At 46.0% G+C, this 21,196-nt stretch overlaps 1 protein-coding gene across 2 annotated transcripts; it reads left to right on the forward strand.

Moving 5' to 3' along the window:
• The first annotated feature begins 232 nt into the window (after positions 1-232).
• On the forward strand, positions 233-18,381 carry LOC311604969 (uncharacterized protein). 2 transcript variants are annotated; one of them, XM_084795245.1, is made up of 4 exons: positions 233-1,228; positions 15,773-15,899; positions 16,103-16,163; positions 16,648-18,381. In XM_084795245.1, the coding sequence occupies exons 1-4, from the start codon at positions 1,226-1,228 to the stop codon at positions 17,867-17,869; spliced, it is 1,413 nt and encodes a 470-aa protein (XP_084651371.1). In that variant the 5' UTR covers positions 233-1,225; the 3' UTR covers positions 17,870-18,381. The 2 variants fall into 2 exon arrangements, with proteins under 2 accessions (XP_084651371.1, XP_084651370.1); XM_084795244.1 differs by lacking the exon at positions 233-1,228 and adding an exon at positions 1,261-1,779.
• Positions 18,382-21,196: the final 2,815 nt, after the last annotated feature.

Below are 21,196 nucleotides of genomic sequence, written 5' to 3' on the forward strand. Positions count from 1 at the left end.
TTGCATGAGGACAGCCAGGACTACACAGAGATACATTGTCTCCAAAACCAGAAATAAAGATTAAAAAAAGAAAAAGACCCCTGTTCCACCCCCCCCCCCCCCCCCCCGCAACGCCAGGCATGGAAGAAGCATAAACATTTGTCTGATGAACAGCAGCAAGCAATAGTGAGTAACGTGAACTAAACTCACTCCTTCCCAATAAAGCAGGAGGCGCGTGAAAACACTGGGGTCACATCACTCTTGTTATCGTGGAGTGTGCTCACAGGCTTTCAGGAGTCTCCTAAAATGACGCAGTTCCTGGATCTTGTTCTGACAAGCAGGGGCCGGATCAGCTTATGCAAGACCTACTGATGCCAAACTTTTTTTCTTTTTTTTTCCCCCCTCCCCGGAGACAGGGTTTCTCGGTAGCTCTGCCTGTCCTGCAACCCCTTCTGTAGACCAGGCTGGCCTCCTGAATGCTGGCATTAAAGGCGTGCACCACCACTGGCTGCCCATGACAACCCTTTTTCATCTTTTTATCCCAGATCCTCACCCTGAAACCTCACCTTTTGGGACCCTAATTGCGGGTGTTTCCCGTCTCCGACCAAGCTGGTTTAAGCTTTTGATGTCCCGTCTCCTCCCGGCAAAGGCTGACATGATAGGGCAGTGCCACCACAGAAGGCTGGGAAAGTGTTAAGCTAATATTGTGCAGCTGAGAGAGCTGTGAGCAGCCCTAAGTGTGCCTCACTGCAATTGCTGATGCGTGGTGCATTGTCAATCAGGTTGTTTAAATTTGACATGAATGGGTTGGAAGTCGGTTCAGTTGTGAGGCAGGGGGATCACACAGTCAATTCAGTAATCGTTGTATGCTAGAGACCCTGTGCCCGGACGAAGAAGTGCTTGCTGAGCGCAGGAAAAGTGCAGGACGACTTTGCAGTCCAGGCACAAGTTCTACCGCGATGCCCAACTCCGCAGGTCTGGGCAGCTCTGTGCCTGAGAGGGTGGAAGCCAGGGCTGGGAACCGCTGTGCTGTGACTCTGTCCCTAAGGGAGCTGCTCCTGTCACTCAGGCCTCACTAGCCAATCAGGGCCTGGAGGCGGACTGTCGTCAGAATGGAGGCGGGCACTTCCGGTCCGCCAGGCTGTAAGCTGGGCTGTGTCCGCCGAGCATCTGGGGTTCCGTGTGCCGCGCCGTGACCCGCTGCCGGGAGCTGTGAGGGGAGCGGGGCGAGCTCGGGATCCGCGCCATGGTGAGCGGGGCCGCCGTCCCCACGCGGGGAGGAGCCGCGGGAGCGCGCGTGGGGCTCGTCCCGGGGTGCGGGAGCCGGCGGCGGCGACTGCAGCGCCCGAAGTGACGCGGTTTGTCCCCCGCAGCTCCCGGGCGGAAGCGGGTCCCCCAGGGACTTAGTTCTCCTCGGTGCCGCTGCGCAGAGCGCGGGGAGCGGGAGCTGCTGCCTGGACGCTGTTCTTGTCCTGCAGGGCGCGCGCATGCGCAGCTTTCATTGTCAGGGAAGGCAGATTTGCTGGCTGGCAGAGCCCTGGCTTCTCTAGTGTCTTCTAAGGAGTTCTGCGCTGGGCACTGGACACTCAGGTGCAGGATCCGTGTGCAGTTAATTCCGTAAGGTGGAAAGTCTGTGTTGTAGAGGAGTTTGAATCCAGAAACATGGTTGCTGTGACAAGAGATCGCACCCCAAGACCTAGGTCTGTGTGACCTGTCTGAATGCAGACATGCCACACACCTTTAGTCCTGGCTGCGTGCGGACACGCCCTTAGCACACACCTTTCATCCCGACCGATGAAGGTAAATTCGTTTGCAGAAGGAAGCAGCGATGTTTGAAAGTGGTGTCTGATTGAGAAGCTGACAGAAGTGACTAATCAAAGAAAGATTTGAGAAAGTGAGCCAGACATAGGAGACACCCAACTCTCGGGAGACGAGACTGGAGGAAGGATTTAGAACAGGGGGAGGCGGAGAGGGCGGAGGCAGCTTTACTGGGACTGTTGGTTGTACAGAGACAGGAGAGAGAGACAGAGACACAGGAGAGAGGAGAGAGGAGAGAGACAGAGACACAGGAGAGAGAGAGAGAGAGAGAGAGAGAGAGAGAGAGAGAGAGAGAGAGAGAGAGAGAGAGAGGGGGAGCCAGAAGATCGGGAGATTAGAACAGAGGCTAGAGTTAGTTTGAGACCCGGCAGAGCAATTCAGTCAGAAGCCGAGAGAAGCCGGATTGAATCACTCAGCTTGGAGAGGATTTTGAGCCACACACGGCTTAGTTGAGCCAGCCAGCCAGAGTTTAGAAAGAGCTAGAAAGGGTGAGCTTATTCAGCAGTCAGCCTCAGGCTGTAAAGACTCTAGGCCTAGATTAGATTGTACCGAGGCTGGAAGCTTCCAGGACTAGGCCTAGGTTAGCAGATGGAGGCAGTCAGCCTCCAAGAGGACAATTGAATCAAGCAAATAAAAGATGCTATTATGTTGTGTTATTAACACATTCTCAAGTAGATGCCAAGGTTGTCCAGCCACCGGTGTTGATAATACCGGACTTACTGTGTAAGTCTGTGGCCTTCTGTGTGAAAATTGGCCCACGATTAATTGTGTGTTTCTCTCGTAAGTGTTCTCTCGTGTTCTGTTGATCTCTTTTATTCTTTCCCAAACAGTACAGTCTCTATTGCAGGTGTGTGTGTGAGGTTCTGAAGTCAGCTGGTGTCACTGTGTGTGCTGTTTTTTCCAATCTTGTGTTGTTGTGCTTTCATTCATATGACCTTCTGTCATCAGTTTTCTGTTGTTCGTAGCATACATTGTTAGACTCTTCGGTTTTTGGAGACAGAGTTTCTCTGTATTGCTCTGGTTGTCCGGGAACTCTCTTTGTGGACCAGGTCGGACTTGAACTCATGGAGATCCTCCTGCCTCTGCCTCCAGAGTGCTGGGATTAAAGGCATGTGCCACCGCTTTCCGGCTGTCATCATACTTTTCGTCAGACTTTTGTTGAATCTATAGCTCAAAATCTGTAGTGAAATAATATTGAGGCTTCCTGTCTACAAATGTGGAACTTTTCTTCTTTGATCGAGTTCCTTTATTCTTGTTGGTTTTTCGAGGCAGGGTTTCTCTGTGTAACCTTGGCTGTCCTGAAACTCACTCTGTAGACCAGGCTGTCCTGGAACTCACAGAGATCCACCTGCCTCTGCCTCCCGAGTGCTGGGATCTAAGGCGTGCGCCACCACTGCCTGGTTGAGTTTCTTGAATCTTTTTTTTTCCTTGAATCTTTTAATTAAAAAGTTATAGTTTTGGCTATAGATATTTCATTTCTGTGTCGTTTTGGCTGTTTTGTCCATGGTGGCATATAAGAGATATGGGGGTCTGTAATTTTTAATTTACTAAATTTATTTCATCTAAATGATTCTTTTGCTTCAATATATGTGTGTTTATCACTTGGGTGTTTGGTGCCTGCAGAAGACAGAAGGATGTATCTGATGCCCTGCAACAGGATCTAAGGAAATTTTGTGCCATCATGTTAGTTCTGGGAACCAAGCCCAGGCCTTCTGCAAGAGCAGTAAGTGGTCTTTACTGCCAAGGCGTGTGTGTGTGTGTGTGTGTGTGTGTGTGTGTGTATGTTTATGTTTCTCTGTGTGTATGTATGTGTGTCTGTGTGTCTGTGAGTTTGTATGTGTGTGTCTGTGTCTCTGTGTTTGTGTGTGTGTGTGTGTGTCTATCTACATGCACATGCTGAAAACTGAGTGTTAAGAGAATCAAGGTTATATTAAAAATCTGTTTGGCATAGTCAGTAGGTATGCTGGTTAGATTTGGTCAGCTTGACACAGCTAGAGTAACACTGGCCTGTGGACAAATGTATAGGATGTTTTCTTGATTAATGATTGAAGTAATATTGCCTATTCCATGTGTTTGGTGCCACCCTGGGCAGGTGGTCTTGAGTTGTGTAAGAAAGCAATCTCAGCAGGCTATGAGATCAGGACGGTGTTTTAGTTGATGTTCTATTATTGTGAAGAAACACTATAACCACAGCAATTCTTATAGAGGAAATCATTTAATTAGGGCTTGCTTACAGTTTCCGAGGTTTAGTTCATTTGTCTTCAGGGAGTGGGTGTGTGATGGCTCACGGGCAGACAAAGTGCGGGGAAGGTAGCTGAAATCTGTTACCAGATCAGCAGGTATCAAGAAAGGAGAGACAGGGCCTGGCTTGAGTGTAGTGAGAATTATGTAATTGTGGTTACTTTAAAAATCACTGAAATGGGGGCTGGAGAGATGGCTCAGAGGTTAAGAGCACTGCATGCTCTTCTAAAGGTCCTGAGTTCAGTTCCCAGCAACCACATGGTGGCTCACAGCCATCTATAATGAGATCTGGTGCCCTCTTCAGGTGTGCAGGTGTACATGCAGACAGAACACTGTATATAATAAATAAATCTTTTTTAAAAAATCACTGAAATGGCCAGGCGTGGTGGCACACGCCTTTAATCCCAGCACTTGGGAGGCAGAGGCAGGTGGATCGCTGTGAGTTCGAGGCCAGCCTGGTCTACAAAGTGAGTCCAGGGCAGCCAAGTCTACACAGAGAAACCCTGTTTTGAAAAACAAAACAAAACAAAACAAAAAACAAAACAAAAAAAAAAAAACAAAAAAAACAAAAAGAAAAGAAAAGAAGAAAAAAGCCAAATCACAGAAATGTTATGGGAACATGTTTTGTTTTAATCTCAGGTGTGGGGTACAGGGCTGCTTCACAGAGGTGACTATGATTTGCCTCATGCTCTAACAAGGATGTGATTTTGCCAGCTCCAAATAGTATCTGTGAGTGTATGATGTTTGAAATTGTGGGAACTTTTCAGAGAGTACATACGTGCTAGGGCCTTGAGAAGTGTGTGGCTGGTCGGTGGTTGAATGCTGTTGGTTGCAGTCTGTCAAGAATTCCTGCACAAAGAAATAAGGCGGGCTGAGCGACCCTGGGAGGAAGCCAGTGCGCAGCGCTCCTCCTCCGCTGCGTCTGCATCAGCTCCTGCCTCCAGGTTCCTGCCCTGTTTGAGTTCCTGTCCTGACTTCCCTCAGTGATGAAAGTGGAAGTGTAAAATGAACAAACCCTTTCCTCTGCAACTTCCTTTTTGCTCATGGTGTTGGATCCATGCAACAGGAAAACTAAGACATGACACATTGCTCAAAAAATAAAAATAAACAAATGAAAAATGAAAAAAAAAACAAATGAAAAAATAAACAAATGAAAAGCCACTTTAGGAAAACTGAATGAAGGTCTTAAGGACTCTGGAACGTTGCAGAGTGGAAGTACATAGAGATTAGAGCAGTGGTCCAAGTACAACAAAGAGTTAAAAGTGGCGCTGCGAGGGCGTGAGTGAGAATGACCCCCACAGGCCCATGTGTCTGAATGCCTGGCCATCAGGGAGTGGCACTGCTTGGGAAGGATTAGGAGGTGTGGCCTTGTTGGAGTAGGTGTGGTCTGAGAGGAAGTGTGTGACTGTGGACAGGATCTGAGTTTCCAGGGCCTAAGCCCAGCCCGTGGGCTTTCTTTCTTCCTGTTACCGCTGGATCTAGATGTAGAACTCTCAGCATCCCATCATGCACCATGTCTGCCTGGATGCTGACATGCTCCGTGCCATGGTGACAGTGGGATACACCTCTGAAACTGCAAGCTGGCCCTAATTAAGTGTTTTCCTTTATAAGAGTTGTCGTGGTTATGGCGTCTCTTGACAGCAATAGAACACTGAAGAAGACGGAAGCTGGTGCCACGAAGCAGGGCATTGCTGTGACAGGCCTGACCATGCTTGTTGGAGGAGGGGTCTTGTGTACTGTGTGTTCAAATACTGATTTTTGTGTCCTGAGATCTGGTTCAGTCAGGACATGGGCATCGCCATGCAAAGAGCACTATGTCCTGTGTCAGTGTGGTGTAAGGAATTCTCCCAGTTATCTTTTATTGGGTAATAAAAGGCTCTCATTGGCTAATGGCTCTGCAGAGGAAAGCGGTAGGCTGGGTTCTGATCTGAGCCGGGGGTCCCAGAGGGAGAGAGGAGGAAGAGGAAGAGGAAGAGGGAGCCATGACGTGGAGTGAGAAGGAAGGTCATCACCAGGCCGGATGGACTATCAACATTCACCATGAAGACAAACATGGCACAGAGTGAGCCAGGTCAACTGTAAGACCGGAAGTAACTTGAGGTGTGAGGCTGGGAAGTAGCAAGTGCAGCATAGAGGGTTGAGCTGCTCACTTATTGTGCTTAAAACATGTTGAGTGAATCTGTGTCATTATTGGGGAGCTAGCCATGATAGAAAAAGCTGCCCCTTTAAAGTTTCCTACATGCTGCTTGTAGCAGAACGTGAACTTTTGGGGCCTAGGGGACTAGGAAAGCGGTGAACACATTAAATAGGGGCTAATGGGCCATAATAGAAGAGGGTGGAAGACAGTAGTGCTGAGAGCTATGTAGGTTATGGTGGCCTAGCCCAAGACTTTTCAGAGGAAATGTGTTGTTTTAAGAGAAAATCCCAAATGTTCTATTTTACCAATAAAGGCTCAGGAGCCAGATGCTGGCGTGAAAACCTACTAGCTCAGAGAGCAGAGAAAGCACCCAGCTGACCTTCCTATTCAGCTCACATCGCAGAAGGCTCACTATCTCAGCTGGAGAAAGGGCTAAAAATCCATAAGGCCAAAAGATTGCTAGCTCAAAGCTCAAAAAGCCAAAAAGCCAAAGACCCAGGAGCGGAAGAGCTCAAAAGCTAGAGAACTAAAAGCCAAAGAGCTCCTCCTCCTTCTCCACGCTGTCTTAAGTACCCTTCAACTCAGAGTCTCCCCTGTTCTAATCCCTGTCAGCTGGCTTCTTGCTGCACCTAGGGTTAACATGATTAAATCCCGTGTACAGAAAGGTCCCGGATTAAAGGTGTGTGCTAGGGCTCAGCCCCACCAAACGAGAGACAGGGATCACAATGGCATCAGAGAGCCTGCAACAGTCATGGTGTCTCTTCATAGTAGCACAATGGTGGCTGAGTGTCTCAGTTAGGGCTTCCATTGCTGTGAAGAGACACCATGCCCATGGCACCTCTCATAAAAAACAACATTTAATTGAAGCTGTTTTACATTTTCAGAGGTTTAGTCCACTATCATCATGGCAGGAAGCATGGCAGCGTGCAGGCAGACACGGTGCCGGAGAAGAAGCTGAGCGTTCCATCTTGATTGATCTTCAGGGAGCAGATAGGGGACTGTTTCACACGGGCCAGACTTGAACATTAAGACGAGCCTCCACAGTGACACACTTCCTCCAACAAGGCCACACCTCCTGCCACTCTCTCTGAGCCGAGCATTCACACACAGGAGTCTATGGGGTCAAACCTAGTCTAACCACCACACTAAGCCAGATGCCAATACTTAGCTTTTAAAAGGGATGAAAATAACTAAAGAACACTTAGGTATATTGACACAAAAGCAGACTAAGTTCTTTTCTGGTAGAGGGAATGCCATTAATAGGAGACCTCCCCCTGAGTGACACACTTCCTCTCCCAAGTGCAGTCTTGTCTGCATTTGGGACTATCGGAGATTAGTCCAATATTGAGTTGTAAGTGATTGATAAAGTACTGATAAATCCTGCTTTTATTCCAGGTGGTGGTGGCGCACGCCTTTAATCCCAGCACTTGGGACGCAGAGCCAGGTGGATCTCTGTGAGTTCCTGGACAGCCTGCTCTACAGAACTAGTTCCGGCAGAGGCAAGGCTAAAAGGAGGAACTCTGTCTCAAAACAAAAGCAAAGAATAGAAATACCCCCAAACACAAGCAAAACCCCAACTTTTTAAAAGGTCCACAGACCAGAGCAAATAAGAATATAAATAATCTGATCAAGCTGACAAAATTTTATTTTCTCCGTGAATTTCCTTCTTGAAACAAAATTATTGTAGTTACACTAGTTCAACCAGAACGGAAGAGCTGGACAGATGGGTGTGGCCCTGCCTAACTGACCTGTTGGTTTTCTGGCTGAACACATAGAGCCTGAGAGAAAAGGTTTGAGTTATCCTTGGTGTGCGCCAACATAAATTATTAGTCCCTTAAGCACATGGGGCCATAAGGCCTGTTTCAGTGCTTTAAAATGTATTTTTGAGATCATAATTACTTTGTTTGGCCTTTCCCTTGCCTCTCCCGTGGCCCTCTCCCGTGGCCCTCCAGAGACCCTCTTTGCTTTTACATTCATGGCCCCCTTGCTATAATTGTTGTTCCTATTTGAATTTGACCTAAGGTTGGCTGCAGGACTTTTCAGGTCTGAAGTAAAGGGCTGGCTGCACTGGACCTTGGGGGTGTAATGGGCAGTGCACACTAGAGACCCTCGCCCGAGGACAAACATAAAGCTATCAGGGATTTCTGCTGAAATGAAAACTTGTGGTATAGTCGATCTGTTTGCTTGGGAGAGTAGGTAGAGCTTGGAGGAAGCTGACGTTGTGTGATTCATTTCTCTGATCACACTGTAGGGGACTTGCTGCTCTAGTGAGGCCTGTGTGGCTGGGTGGCTCTTGCCAAAGAGGGTGGGTGGGCAGGCCTTGCAATGAGAGCAGCAGTACTGTGATCTTAACAACGTTCTTTTCTGAGGGCAACGGCGAGTCCACTGTGTCTCTGTGCTGCTATGTACCTGAGTATCTGGGCCACTTTCCCAGGAATCCGGGGTGTTGAGCAGGTGGATCAGGCACATTGCACCTCGCATGCAGTAGCCTGTGTGGCAGGGGGCAGGCGTTAAATTATCCTTAAGGTTGTTTTTTGAGTATGGGCATGTTAGAAGTAAGTTCAAGGTGGCCAAGAAAGGGACTAGCACTCCAACTGTAGTGTCCGGACAAGGCAAGCTTTACTCCTGATTGAGAGGCTTTACCCCTGCCCTGGACAGAGGCAATATTTATGTTGTGGTTAATTTGTAAGTAGGGCCTCATGTTTATTATTAGGCCTAGAGTTATTATGGTAGTACTTTCTAACCCGCTAGCAATCAATGAGGACCCAGATGCCTGTTATGTTTTAAAATAGCCTTAGTTAACCTGGGGCAGAGCACATATTAATCCCCTAAACTACCTCCCATATTGGGGGGCAGGTATCTCATACCCTCCCTCAATCCCATGTGGTCTGCTTCTAATAATTTCTATCCTTCACCTCCTGTCCACAGTCCCGTATACTTGCTAATGCTGTTTGTCTCGGCCAAAGCCTCCAGCTGTGCCAGCCATGTACTTCTTCTCCACCTAATCCATGGCGTTGACTTTCCTTCTTCCTGCTCATCTCCTTTTTTTTGGGTCTCTCTCCCAAAAGCCCTCGAACCTTAGCCACACCTATCCCATTTGCCCTGTCTAGGTGTGTTGGCTTAAAAAAAAAAAACCATTACTTATTTTCATTTTGTGCATTGATGTTTTGCTTGCATGTATGTCTATGCTAGGGTGTCAGATCTTGGAGTTACAGACAGTTGTGGGCTGCCATGTGGAGTGCTGGGAATTGAACCCTGGTCCTCTGGAGGAAGAGTCAGTGCTCTTTACCACTGAGCCATCTCTCTGTGTAGCCCTGGTTGTTCTGGAACTCGCTTTGTAGACCAGGCTGACCTTGAACTCACAGCAATCCACCTGCCTCTGCCTCCCGAGGGCTAGGATTGTGTTGGCTTTTTATTGGACAAACAGGAACAAGGTTTCAAGGAAGGTTACAAACATTTTGGGGTATGTGTGTCTGCTCATTTGGGCAGACCAGACTAACCTCCAACACACTTGGATTTTATTAAAAGGAAGGTGGTGGATGTATATTTTATCCTTGGCTGGTATCTGACTTCAATCGTATGTGTTTGGGTAGTCTGAAAAGAATTGCTGCATAGGAAGTGAAAGAGGAAGGGGAAGAGAGGCACTGCTCGAAGGAGAAAAAGGATCTCTGCTCCAGGTCACTAAATTCCTAACAGGGAGAAGTGAAAATTTGAGTAACCAATGGTTTAACTGGATGAGTGAAATTGAAAGGATTTGAATTCCTTGTTCCCTGAACAAGCTTAGTAGTATTTGATGGAGAAGAGACTCATATTTGATTTTCTTTCTTTCTTTCTTTTTTTTTTTTTTTTTGACTTTTCAAAACAGGGTTTCTCTGTGTAGCCTTGGTGTCCTGAACTCACTTTGTAGACCAGGCTGTCCTTGAACTCACAGAGATCCCCCTGCCTCTGCCTCCCAAGTGCTAAGATTAAAGGCGTGCGCCACCACCCAGCTTTGATTTTTTTTTTTGACAAATAACTCCCCCCGCCCCCAAAACACTTTTCTTCAAAATCAATCACATCTTGGCACCCTGTCTTATATTGGCGTGGTGGCACACACCTTTAATCCCAGCATTTGAGAGGCAGAGGCAGGGGGATCTCTGGAAATTCAGGCCAGCCTGGTCTACAAAGTGAGTCCAGGACAGTCAGGGCTCTGTTAGACAGAGAAACCAAAAACACCAAAAAACACAACAAAAATGGCGGGGGTGGGGGAGAGGAGGGAGTCCCCATTTAGTGTCAGTTGATTGACTAATCCTGCATCAGTCCTCCAGTACAAAAAATAATTATTACATCAAATCCATTAGTATGTTTTACAGTGAGTCTCCCACTTTATACGATAGGTTCTTATCAGAGACACTGAGCTACCTCCGTGGGAATGTTAGGCCTGTGCCCAGGCTGTTGTGGGAATGTTAGGCCTGTGCCCAGGCTGTTGTCGGAATGTTAGGCCTGTGCCCAGGCTGTTGTGGGAATGTTAGGCCTGTGCCCAGGCTGTTGTGGGAATGTTAGGCCTGTGCCCAGGCTGTTGTGGGAATGTTAGGCCTGTGCCCAGGCTGTTGTGGGAATGTTAGGCCTGTGCCCAGGCTGTTGTGGGAATGTTAGGCCTGTGCCCAGGCTGTTGTCGGAATGTTAGGCCTGTGCCCAGGCTGTTGTGGGAATGTTAGGCCTGTGCCCAGGCTGTTGTGGGAATGTTAGGCCTGTGCCCAGGCTGTTGTGGGAATGTTAGGCCTGTGCCCAGGCTGTTGTCAGAATGTTAGGCCTGTGCCCAGGCTGTTGTGGGAATGTTAGGCCTGTGCCCAGGCTGTTGTCAGAATGTTAGGCCTGTGCCCAGGCTGTTGTGGGAATGTTAGGCCTGTGCCCAGGCTGTTGTCAGAATGTTAGGCCTGTGCCCAGGCTGTTGTGGGAATGTTAGGCCTGTGCCCAGGCTGTTGTCAGAATGTTAGGCCTGTGCCCAGGCTGTTGTGGGAATGTTAGGCCTGTACCCAGGCTGTTGTGGGAATGTTAGGCCTGTGCCCAGGCTGTTGTCAGAATGTTAGGCCTGTGCCCAGGCTGTTGTGGGAATGTTAGGCCTGTGCCCAGGCTGTTGTCAGAATGTTAGGCCTGTGCCCAGGCTGTTGTCAGAATGTTAGGCCTGTGCCCAGGCTGTTGTCAGAATGTTAGGCCTGTGCCCAGGCTGTTGTGGGAATGTTAGGCCTGTACCCAGGCTGTTGTCAGAATGTTAGGCCTGTGCCCAGGCTGTTGTGGGAATGTTAGGCCTGTGCCCAGGCTGTTGTCAGAATGTTAGGCCTGTGCCCAGGCTGTTGTCGGAATGTTAGGCCTGTACCCAGGCTGTTGTGGGAATGTTAGGCCTGTGCCCAGGCTGTTGTGGGAATGTTAGGCCTGTACCCAGGCTGTTGTGGGAATGTTAGGCCTGTACCCAGGCTGTTGTCAGAATGTTAGGCCTGTGCCCAGGCTGTTGTGGGAATGTTAGGCCTGTGCCCAGGCTGTTGTCAGAATGTTAGGCCTGTGCCCAGGCTGTTGTGGGAATGTTAGGCCTGTGCCCAGGCTGTTGTGGGAATGTTAGGCCTGTACCCAGGCTGTTGTCAGAATGTTAGGCCTGTACCCAGGCTGTTGTCAGAATGTTAGGCCTGTGCCCAGGCTGTTGTGGGAATGTTAGGCCTGTGCCCAGGCTGTTGTGGGAATGTTAGGCCTGTGCCCAGGCTGTTGTGGGAATGTTAGGCCTGTGCCCAGGCTGTTGTCAGAATGTTAGGCCTGTACCCAGGCTGTTGTCAGAATGTTAGGCCTGTGCCCAGGCTGTTGTGGGAATGTTAGGCCTGTACCCAGGCTGTTGTCAGAATGTTAGGCCTGTGCCCAGGCTGTTGTGGGAATGTTAGGCCTGTGCCCAGGCTGTTGTCAGAATGTTAGGCCTGTGCCCAGGCTGTTGTCAGAATGTTAGGCCTGTGCCCAGGCTATTGTGGGAATGTTAGGCCTGTGCCCAGGCTGTTGTGGGAATGTTAGGCCTGTGCCCAGGCTGTTGTCGGAATGTTAGGCCTGTGCCCAGGCTGTTGTGGGAATGTTAGGCCTGTGCCCAGGCTGTTGTGGGAATGTTAGGCCTGTACCCAGGCTGTTGTCAGAATGTTAGGCCTGTACCCAGGCTGTTGGTGGAATGTTAGGCCTGTGCCCAGGCTGTTGTCGGAATGTTAGGCCTGTGCCCAGGCTGTTGTGGGAATGTTAGGCCTGTACCCAGGCTGTTGTCGGAATGTTAGGCCTGTGCCCAGGCTGTTGTGGGAATGTTAGGCCTGTGCCCAGGCTGTTGCAGGATATTTGATCACACTTCAAACCCTGAGATTGTGTTGGTCACTGGGAAAACCTGTTTTTAGTTGTGTGGATCAGTTCTAGCACGCACCTTTAATCCAAGACCTTTCTGCTTGGATGTTGTAAACAGGATTCTATAAAGGCAGCCGTAGGTCAGGAGGTGGAGCAAATAACCGGTTGACATAGGAACATAGGGAAAAACCATAGAGAGGAAGAGGAAGTCAGGTGGGTGGATAGACGGATAGGGGGTTGAAGGGAGGGACATTCTGTTTGAGGGCTTTTGAGACAGCACTGGGAAGGAGGCTTTCTTCTTTTGGGATGTTGGCTGAGTACAAAGTCCAGCTCGGTGTTTTCTCTGTGTCTCTGAGCTAGCAGGCTTTACACCAGCATCTGCCTCCCAAGTCTTTACTGGTAAAATTGAATGATAGAGATTTTGTTAAAAACAACTCTTAACTATGCCCCCCCCCCACACAGGCTTGGCTCTGTAGACTGGGCTTGCATCAAACTCAGAGATCCGCTTGACTCTGCCTTACAAGTGCTGGCATTAAAGGTGTGTGTGTCACCACTGCCCAACAAAATCAGTAAACATTTAATGGCTCTTAGTTAAAGAGGGTTTTGGCTCCCTCGAGGGATAGATAAACTTCCAGTATTCTCTTTAAACATCTCCTTGACTCTCGTCTCCAGATTTATAATCCACCAATCTCTGATATGTTCTAACTACGAGTAGAGCGTGACAGAACTCAGGCTAAAATCTCCTTTTAGAGGTGGCTTTGTAAGTGATGTTGCCTGGGTTAGAAAAGGTACAGTAGAGACAGCAACACTGCGGCTTGCACCAGTGCCCCCAAAGGCCTGGGACACAGGAAGTGTCTATACAGCACTGTGTCAGGGTGCAGTAGGAAGCGAGTTAGTAGGTGTGGAGCGATGGGAGGGTAGGGAGCAAGGAAATAGGTGTGGGAGAAATGGAAGATGAAGATAAGCAGAGTGTGTGCCATGAAACGAGGCAGAGCTGGAGATAAGAAGGTGGCTCCTGTTGTTTTTTCTTAGGAAATGGTGACTTACACTATCCATCAATAGAGCCAGTGACAAACATAAGGGACAGTGGGCCTGGGTGCTCTTCCTTTGAGAAAGTCCACCACTGTGTGAGTCACCGTGACTCCCGGAGCAGCAGCTAGGCTAGGAAAAAGGCAGTGTGTGCAGAGTGGAGAGCCACAGCTGAGTCCACATGTCCTGCTGTGTTCCCACCATTGGCCTATCTGCTAATCTCTCTAGTTGGTTGTGGTGGTTCAGCCATGACACTGGGTGACGCTATGTTGAGTTACAGTTTTTCTGTGCAGAGTTTAACTTTGGCAGAGATTTATTTCCTTTGAAGTCTTTGGGTTGGACAAACATTTGGAGACACCAGGTGTTAGGGTCTGAAAATCTAAAACAATTCAAGCAGACACAAGAGTCCATGCAAAGTAAGATCTTTTTTGAATCATGCAGCAAAAACTGACCGTTCAGGGATAGCGGCACAGACTCGGGAGCTGCCTGCGTCCCAAACGTTCATTTTAGTAACTGTTTAAATCACAGAGTCCACAAATATTTGAGCCAAGACAGTTACACATTTTCATCAATCAGAATCATTTGTTGTTTTGTGACTAGGACAGTCAGGCTTAGGGAACAAAAGAAGACCGAGGAGGGAGGTGTCAGCCATCTGGAAGGTTCCCAGCTCTCCCTGAACCTCGGAACTTGAACTGATTTTCACCTCATGATCAAAATTGATTCTGAATACAAAATGGCAGCACTTAGGATACGTCTCATTTGTTTGGTCCCAACAGTCCCTCTTTTCTTTTTTCTTTTATCAAAGATTCTTATTCAAATCTTTGATTATCTTTGATTTCGGAGTAGAGGGTCCTCAGGGTCCTGAATCTAACAGTCCTTTCAGTGTTTATACCCTCCCCACACCTGTTTCTATGTTTCCTGAGGTCCAGACTGAGCAGCTTACTTTCTTTTCATGTAGCCACACCATCGCCGCCATGAAAGACTCCATCCCTAGGAAATGTAAGATAAAATGTAGCAATTGCTCTTCCTTGCTAAGCTGTTTTCTAGCATTGTTGTTGTTGTTGTAGTTGACTGATGAAATTAGCTTTTCTGTCCATGTCAAGCACTTACTCTAGCGTTGATCTTCCCTCACATCTTGACTGTCACATTTTGGCAGAATGTATTTCTTTTATCAGGAAAACATGTATGCGTGACATTAATAGTGTTCAGAATCACTGGGGTTTAACATTCTCTTTTTTGTGTATGCTTTTGATTTTTAATAAATGTGCATGAGTCTTTGGCGCATATATACACATATATACACGCACACATATATACACATATATACACGCACACATATATACACGCACACATATATACATGCACACATATATACACGCACACATATATACACGCACACATACATACACGCACACATACATACACGCACACATACATACACGCACACATACATACACGCACACATACATACACGCACACATACATACACGCACACATATATACACGCACACATATATACACGCACACATATATACACGCACACATACATACACGCACGCATACATACACACACACATACATACACGCACACATATATACACGCACACATACATACATGCACACATATATACATATATATGGATGAGTACCACTTGTGTGCCTGGTATTCACTGAAGTCAGAATGTAGTATTGCGCTGGAGTGAATGGTTAGCTCTTTGGAGGGATTTTGAGTGAGCCCCTGAATGCTTTCTATCCCTGTTTTGTTTGTTCGTTTGTTTGAGAGAGGATCTCACTATGTTCCATGACTCTGGATGTCATGGAAATCACTACATAGACTAGGCTGACCTAGAAGTCACCAGAGATTCGCCTGTCTCTGCCCCCTGAGGTCTGGGATTAAAGGTGTGTATCACCTCGTCCGTCTTGCCCATCCTTTTCTGCAGTTAGGGATTTTGATACAGTTTTTCTAGTGTATACTCTAGTCTTTCTCTGCATTATCAGGTAGTAGTCATTTCTCTTGCATTGCCATGTTGAATTCATTGGGCCCAGAAAGGAGAGGTGTGAACCTCCTTTTTTTTTTTCCTTCTAAAGTAACTTGGTGACACCGTTTGGAATCTGTGGAGTAAATGTGTGGAGAACCCAGAGATATGTAAACATGTTCTCAATGCAGTGTGTATTTACAGTACAGTAAGACTCACCATTTCTGTTATGTACGTGTATGGTATATTTCAGGATGCAGTGACCTATGAGGACGTGCAGGTGAACTTCTCTCAGGAAGAGTGGGCTTTGCTGGATCCTTCCCAGAAGAGTCTCTACAGAGATGTGATGCTGGAGACCTATTGGAACCTCACAGCTATAGGTAAGAGTGTTAGTTTTCCTTCACTTTCTAAAGCAGGTGACAAGCTTCTCTTGGTTATTGGTGCACTTCTCTGATCTCAGCTGTGGAAGAGGAAGAATATGGTGAATAATCAGACATGGTTCTCAGGTTCACCAAAGAGACTAACTGAAGATTTGCATAATATTCCAATAATATGTCATAAATTTTCTGGTACTGTATTTTAGGCTACAAATTGGAAGACCAGAATACTGAAGAACATTGTGAAAGTTCTAGAAGACATGTAAGGTAAATTTCATGCGCCCTGAAGATTTAAAGAAGAGCAGCAGTGCAAATAAGCACGACTTTATGTATGTTGATGATTATTAAATTTTCACAAGACTGTATATACTTCAGTTTCAGGTAGCTGACCTGTGTTTGCAAGACATTCCTCTAAGAAATAAGACAAATAACAGTATTTTATAACACACGGCACTGCTTTACTCATAACCATGTTGTAGAACTGTCATTTCATTACATGGCATACCATTCAATTAAAATAAAAGTTACACGCACATTGATTAGGTGAGCAGTGTCTGTCAAGACCTTTTAAAAATCCAATAGTCCATAATTAAGCTGTTGTTATTCACTTAGTGATAGGAACAGTTTGTGGGAGGGAAGAAGGTTGTTGTAGAGCAACCGCAATTCCTATAGCACATGTCCGTGGGCAACAAAGAGTTAACCTGTGTGGCTGCAGTGTGAAATGTCTTGTTTGTTATTTCTTCTTTAATAGGTATAACATCAGTTATTCTGGATACAACCCCTGTGAGTACAAGGTGTATGGAAAGAAGCCAAGTACCTTTGCACGGAACAGTTTTCTTCAGATATATGAAAGGATCCACACTGAAGAGAAACCCTATGCGTGCAATCTGTGCAGTAAACCCTTTGCAAATTTCATAAGTCTTCGAAAACATGAAAAAAATCATACTAGAGAAAAACCCTATGAATGTAATCACTGTGGTAAAGCCTTTCCGAGTCAGAGTTCTCTTCAGATACACACAAGAACTCACACGGGAGAGAGACCCTATCAGTGCAGCGAGTGTGGTAAAGCGTTTGCACGTCACAGTAATCTTGATATACACAAAAGAACTCATACGGGAGAGAAACCCTATGAGTGTAATCTGTGTGGTAAAGGCTTTGCAACTCGAAGTCACCTTCAAATCCATGAAATAATTCATACAGGAGAGAAGCCCTATGAGTGTCATCAGTGTGGTAAGGCCTTTGCGTACCGCAGTAATCTTGAAGCACATGAAAAAACACACACTGGAGAGAAGCCGTACGAGTGCAATCAGTGTGGTAACGTCTACGCAACCCGTAGTAGCCTTCGAAATCATGAGAAACATCACACTGGCGAGAAGCTGTACGAATGCAGTGAGTGTGGTAAAGCCTTTGCACGTCGCAGTAGCCTTGAAATTCATGAAAGAACTCACACTGGAGAGAAACCTTTTGGATGTACTCAATGTGGTAAAGCCTTTGCGCGTCGCAGTCTTCTTCAGATACACGAAAGAAGTCACACCGGAGAGAAACCTTACGAGTGTAATCAGTGTGGTAAAGCCTTTGCAAGCCGTACTAGTCTTCAGAATCATGAAAAACATCACACTGGAGAGAAGCCCTTTGGATGTAATCAGTGTAGTAAAGCCTTTGAATTAAAGTGTGATCTTCAGATACATCAGCGAGTTCACACTGGAGAGAAACCCTATGGATGTAATCATTGTGGTAAAGCCTTTGCAAGTCGTCGTTATCTCAGAAGTCATGAAAAACATCACACTCTTGAGAAACTGTATCAGTGTAGTCAGTGTGGTAAATCCTTTGCATTTCACAGATATCTTCAAAAACACAAAATAACTCACACTGGAGAGAAACCATATGAATGTACTCACTGTGGGAAAGCCTTTGCATATCGTAGTAATCTTTACAGACATGAAAGAAGTCATACCGGAGAGAAACTGTATTAATGCAGGCAGTGTGGTAAAGCCTTTGTGTATTACACTACTCATCATAATCACAATGTCATATGGAGAAAAACCCTATGAATGTAATTGATGCAGTGAGGTTTTGGAATGCCAGTGTAATCTTCAGTACCTCAGCGAGCTCATGCTGGAGAGAGACCCTATGGATGTTTTCAATGTGGTGATGCCTCTGCACATTACAGTCTTCTTCAAATGCATGGAAGATTTTCTATTGGAGAGAAACACCGTGAATCTAATAAATACAGTAAAGCCTTGCACACCAAGCACTTTTTCCCACTGAGTCATCTCACTGTTGTGCATATAAGATCATTGGAACCATTTCTTCATTAAAATATTGGCTTGTTTTCAAATTGTATATAAATTGTCATCCAAAGATAGAGGGACACAGAATGAATTGAATAATGAAACCTATTTGCAAATGAAAATGTATTTATACTATCATCCATTTTTTATGGGTTATATTTATTCTGAGGAATAAATCCTTGTTTTTAACACTTTCTCAGAAACACAAATGATGGAGAATTGTTTCAGTGGGCAAAGGTGATTGCTGCTGAGCCTGATGACCTGAGTTTATTCTAGATAATACCCACATTACTCATGCAAGTTTTTATCTGCTACACTTGGGCTGTGACATATGTACATAAACACAATAGCACGTGCACATGATAGGACATACATACATACATACATACATACATACATACACACACACATACATACATACATACATATTTTTGAAACTTAAGGGCCAATGAGTTAACTCACCCACTGAAGGCACTTGCTGCAAAACTTGAGTACTTGGGGTTGATCTCTAGAACTCACCTAGAGGAAATAAGGACTAGACACCTGTAAGTTGTTGTCCTGACACACCTGTGAACATTCTGGATCAGGTGTATACACACAGGTGAAAATTATTAAAGATGAAGCAAAAGAAATAACCAAGATATTGAGAACATAAGAAATAATTTATTGGGGCTGGAGAGATGGCTCAGAGATTAAGAGCACTGGCTGCTCTTCCAAAGGTCTTGTGTTCAATTGCCACAACCACATGGTGGTTCATAACCATCTATAATGAGATCTGGTGCCCTCTTCTGTCCTGAGGATGAAAATTGTATGCATAATAAATAAAAATAAAAAAAGAAATGATTTACCAGTCATAATTAAGGCATTGTTGTGTTCTGGGAAATGCTCTGTTCACCAAAAGAGTGATGGTTCCTTTTTAAATCTTAATTTCCTCTCATTCTCTGAATCAAAGATAGGTCATTTTAGAGACCTTTCAGCGGGGTGTGGTGGTTCATGTCTGTAGTCCTAGCACATGGGAGACAGAGACAGCTTGATTTCTGGATTTGGGACCCTTTTGGACCACAGAGTGAGTTCCAGGGTGGCAGAGCTATGTAGAGACCCTGTTCAAAAAAATCGAAACAATCAGCAAACCAACAAAAGCCAAAATAACAACCCCAAATCCCCAAACTAAACAACCATATCTCCCATTATGGACTGTGTCCAATGTGATCTGGATGTAGGAGGATTTTGTAGTTTTGTTTTCTTTAAAAAGATACACAGGAGTATGTTTTTGTTTTATTGTCATTTTTTGGGCTATGGGACTGGCTATGATTTATTTGCCTCATGCACTGCGGAGGTGTGATTTTGCCAGTTTCTGCAACTGTGCGACATTTGGAATTCTGGGGACTTTTCAGAATGTATGTAAGTGCTAGGACCCTGACAGGTGGTGTGGGCTGCTGCTCATTGGTTGCTGTTGGTCTTTTTTTTTTTTAAATTTTATTTACTTTTTATTTTATGTGCATTGGTGTTTTGCCTGCATATATGTCTGTGTGAGGGTGTCAGATCTTGTAGTTATAGACAGTTGTGAGCTGCCATGTGGGTGCTGGGAATTGAACCTGGGTCCTTTTGGAAGAGCAGTCAGTGCTCTTAACCACTGAGCCATCTCTCCAGCCCCTTGGTCATGGTTTGTTACTGTCATGGTCGTGTGCAAAGAAACATCAAGAAGACATTACATATTCTGATGATGAAGATCAAACTTGCCCCAAGGACTCCATCCTTTTGTTGTCTCCTATGTAGTGTTAGAGGTTTGGAGGTGTGGACGAAAGAACCCACAAAGTAGCAAGCATCACCTATGTCTGTACTCCTCTGTGCTTTACTGAATTTGTTGTCCTCTCTTCCATTAAGAGAACCCTGTTGGGGCTGGAGAGATGATGGCTCAGTGGTTAAGAGCACTGTCTGCCATTTGAGAGGTCCTGAGTTCAATTTCTGGCAACCACATGGTGCCTCACAACCATCTATAATGTGATCTGATGCTCTCTTCTGGCTTGTAGGTGAACATACAAATAGAGCACTGACATATAAAATAAATAAGTAAATCTTAAAAAAAGAGAGAACCCTGTTAAAAATGTCAGTGAGAAGCAATGTGCAGAGTTCCTCACAGAGGGAGAGCCGTCCATTCAGTTCTTCAATGGACCAGGACTCTCATCACCTGCAAGTGAGAGAAGACAGGAGTAATGGGGCGTCTTCATTTTCTGCAGTATAATGACATATTTGGGGTCTGAAAAGTTGACTTCAGTAGTAATGCTCCCGTTAAGTGTCCAACCATGTTTCCTAGCACCCTTGTCTGCTGGCTCAAAACTACCTGTAATTCCAGGTATAGAAGTTCTGATGTACTGCTCATGGGCACCAGGTATGCAAATGTAAACAATCTCTCTCTCTCTCTCTCTCTCTCTCTCTCTCTCTCTCTCTCTCTCTCTCTCTCTCTCTCTCTCATACACACACACACACACACACACACACACACACAGACAGAAAGCTCCATAATGTGAAATGTGCTTTTTTTCAATTATGTGTTTTTTTTTCAGAAGACAAAACAATTTATTTCGTTATTGGAACACAGTCCTGGAATACAGTAACATGAAAAAGAATTCTGAATGCTTGTGAGAACACTCCAGGAAAACAAGAGGAGAGTCTTGTGGTCTCAGTTTCTGCAAATCACATGATTGCCTTTGGGCTGTCTTTTTGTGCTCCCCTCAGGTGTAGCCGATAGGCGTGAGTGAGATTCCTCAGTATCGATTGCTGTTGTTAAATTAAAAGTTTAAGTTAGAGCCAGGTGTGGTGGTGCACGCCTTTAATCCCAGCACTCTGGGAGGCAGAGGCAGGTGGATCTCTGAGTTTGAGGCCAGCCTGGTCTACGCTGTGAGTCTAGTACAGGCAAGGATGCACAGAGAAACCCTGTCTCAAAAACGGGGGTGGGGGGTGGCTGGAGAGATGGCTCAGAGGTTAAGAGCACTGTCTGCTCTTCCAGAG

Source organism: Acomys minous, assembly GCF_964271855.1.
Source record: "Acomys minous genome assembly, chromosome: 9".
Lineage (NCBI taxonomy): Eukaryota > Metazoa > Chordata > Mammalia > Rodentia > Muridae > Acomys > Acomys minous.

Excerpts from the sequence above, each read along its gene's own strand:
- LOC311604969 (XM_084795244.1), top strand. The coding sequence starts at position 1,699 with ATGCAGACATGCCACACACCTTTAGTCCTGGCTGCGTGCGGACACGCC. Across the intron at positions 1,780-15,772 it reads TTTCATCCCGACCGATGAAG|GATGCAGTGACCTATGAGGA; the intron begins GTAAATTCGTTT and ends GGTATATTTCAG. Across the intron at positions 16,164-16,647 it reads AGTTCTAGAAGACATGTAAG|GTATAACATCAGTTATTCTG; the intron begins GTAAATTTCATG and ends CTTCTTTAATAG.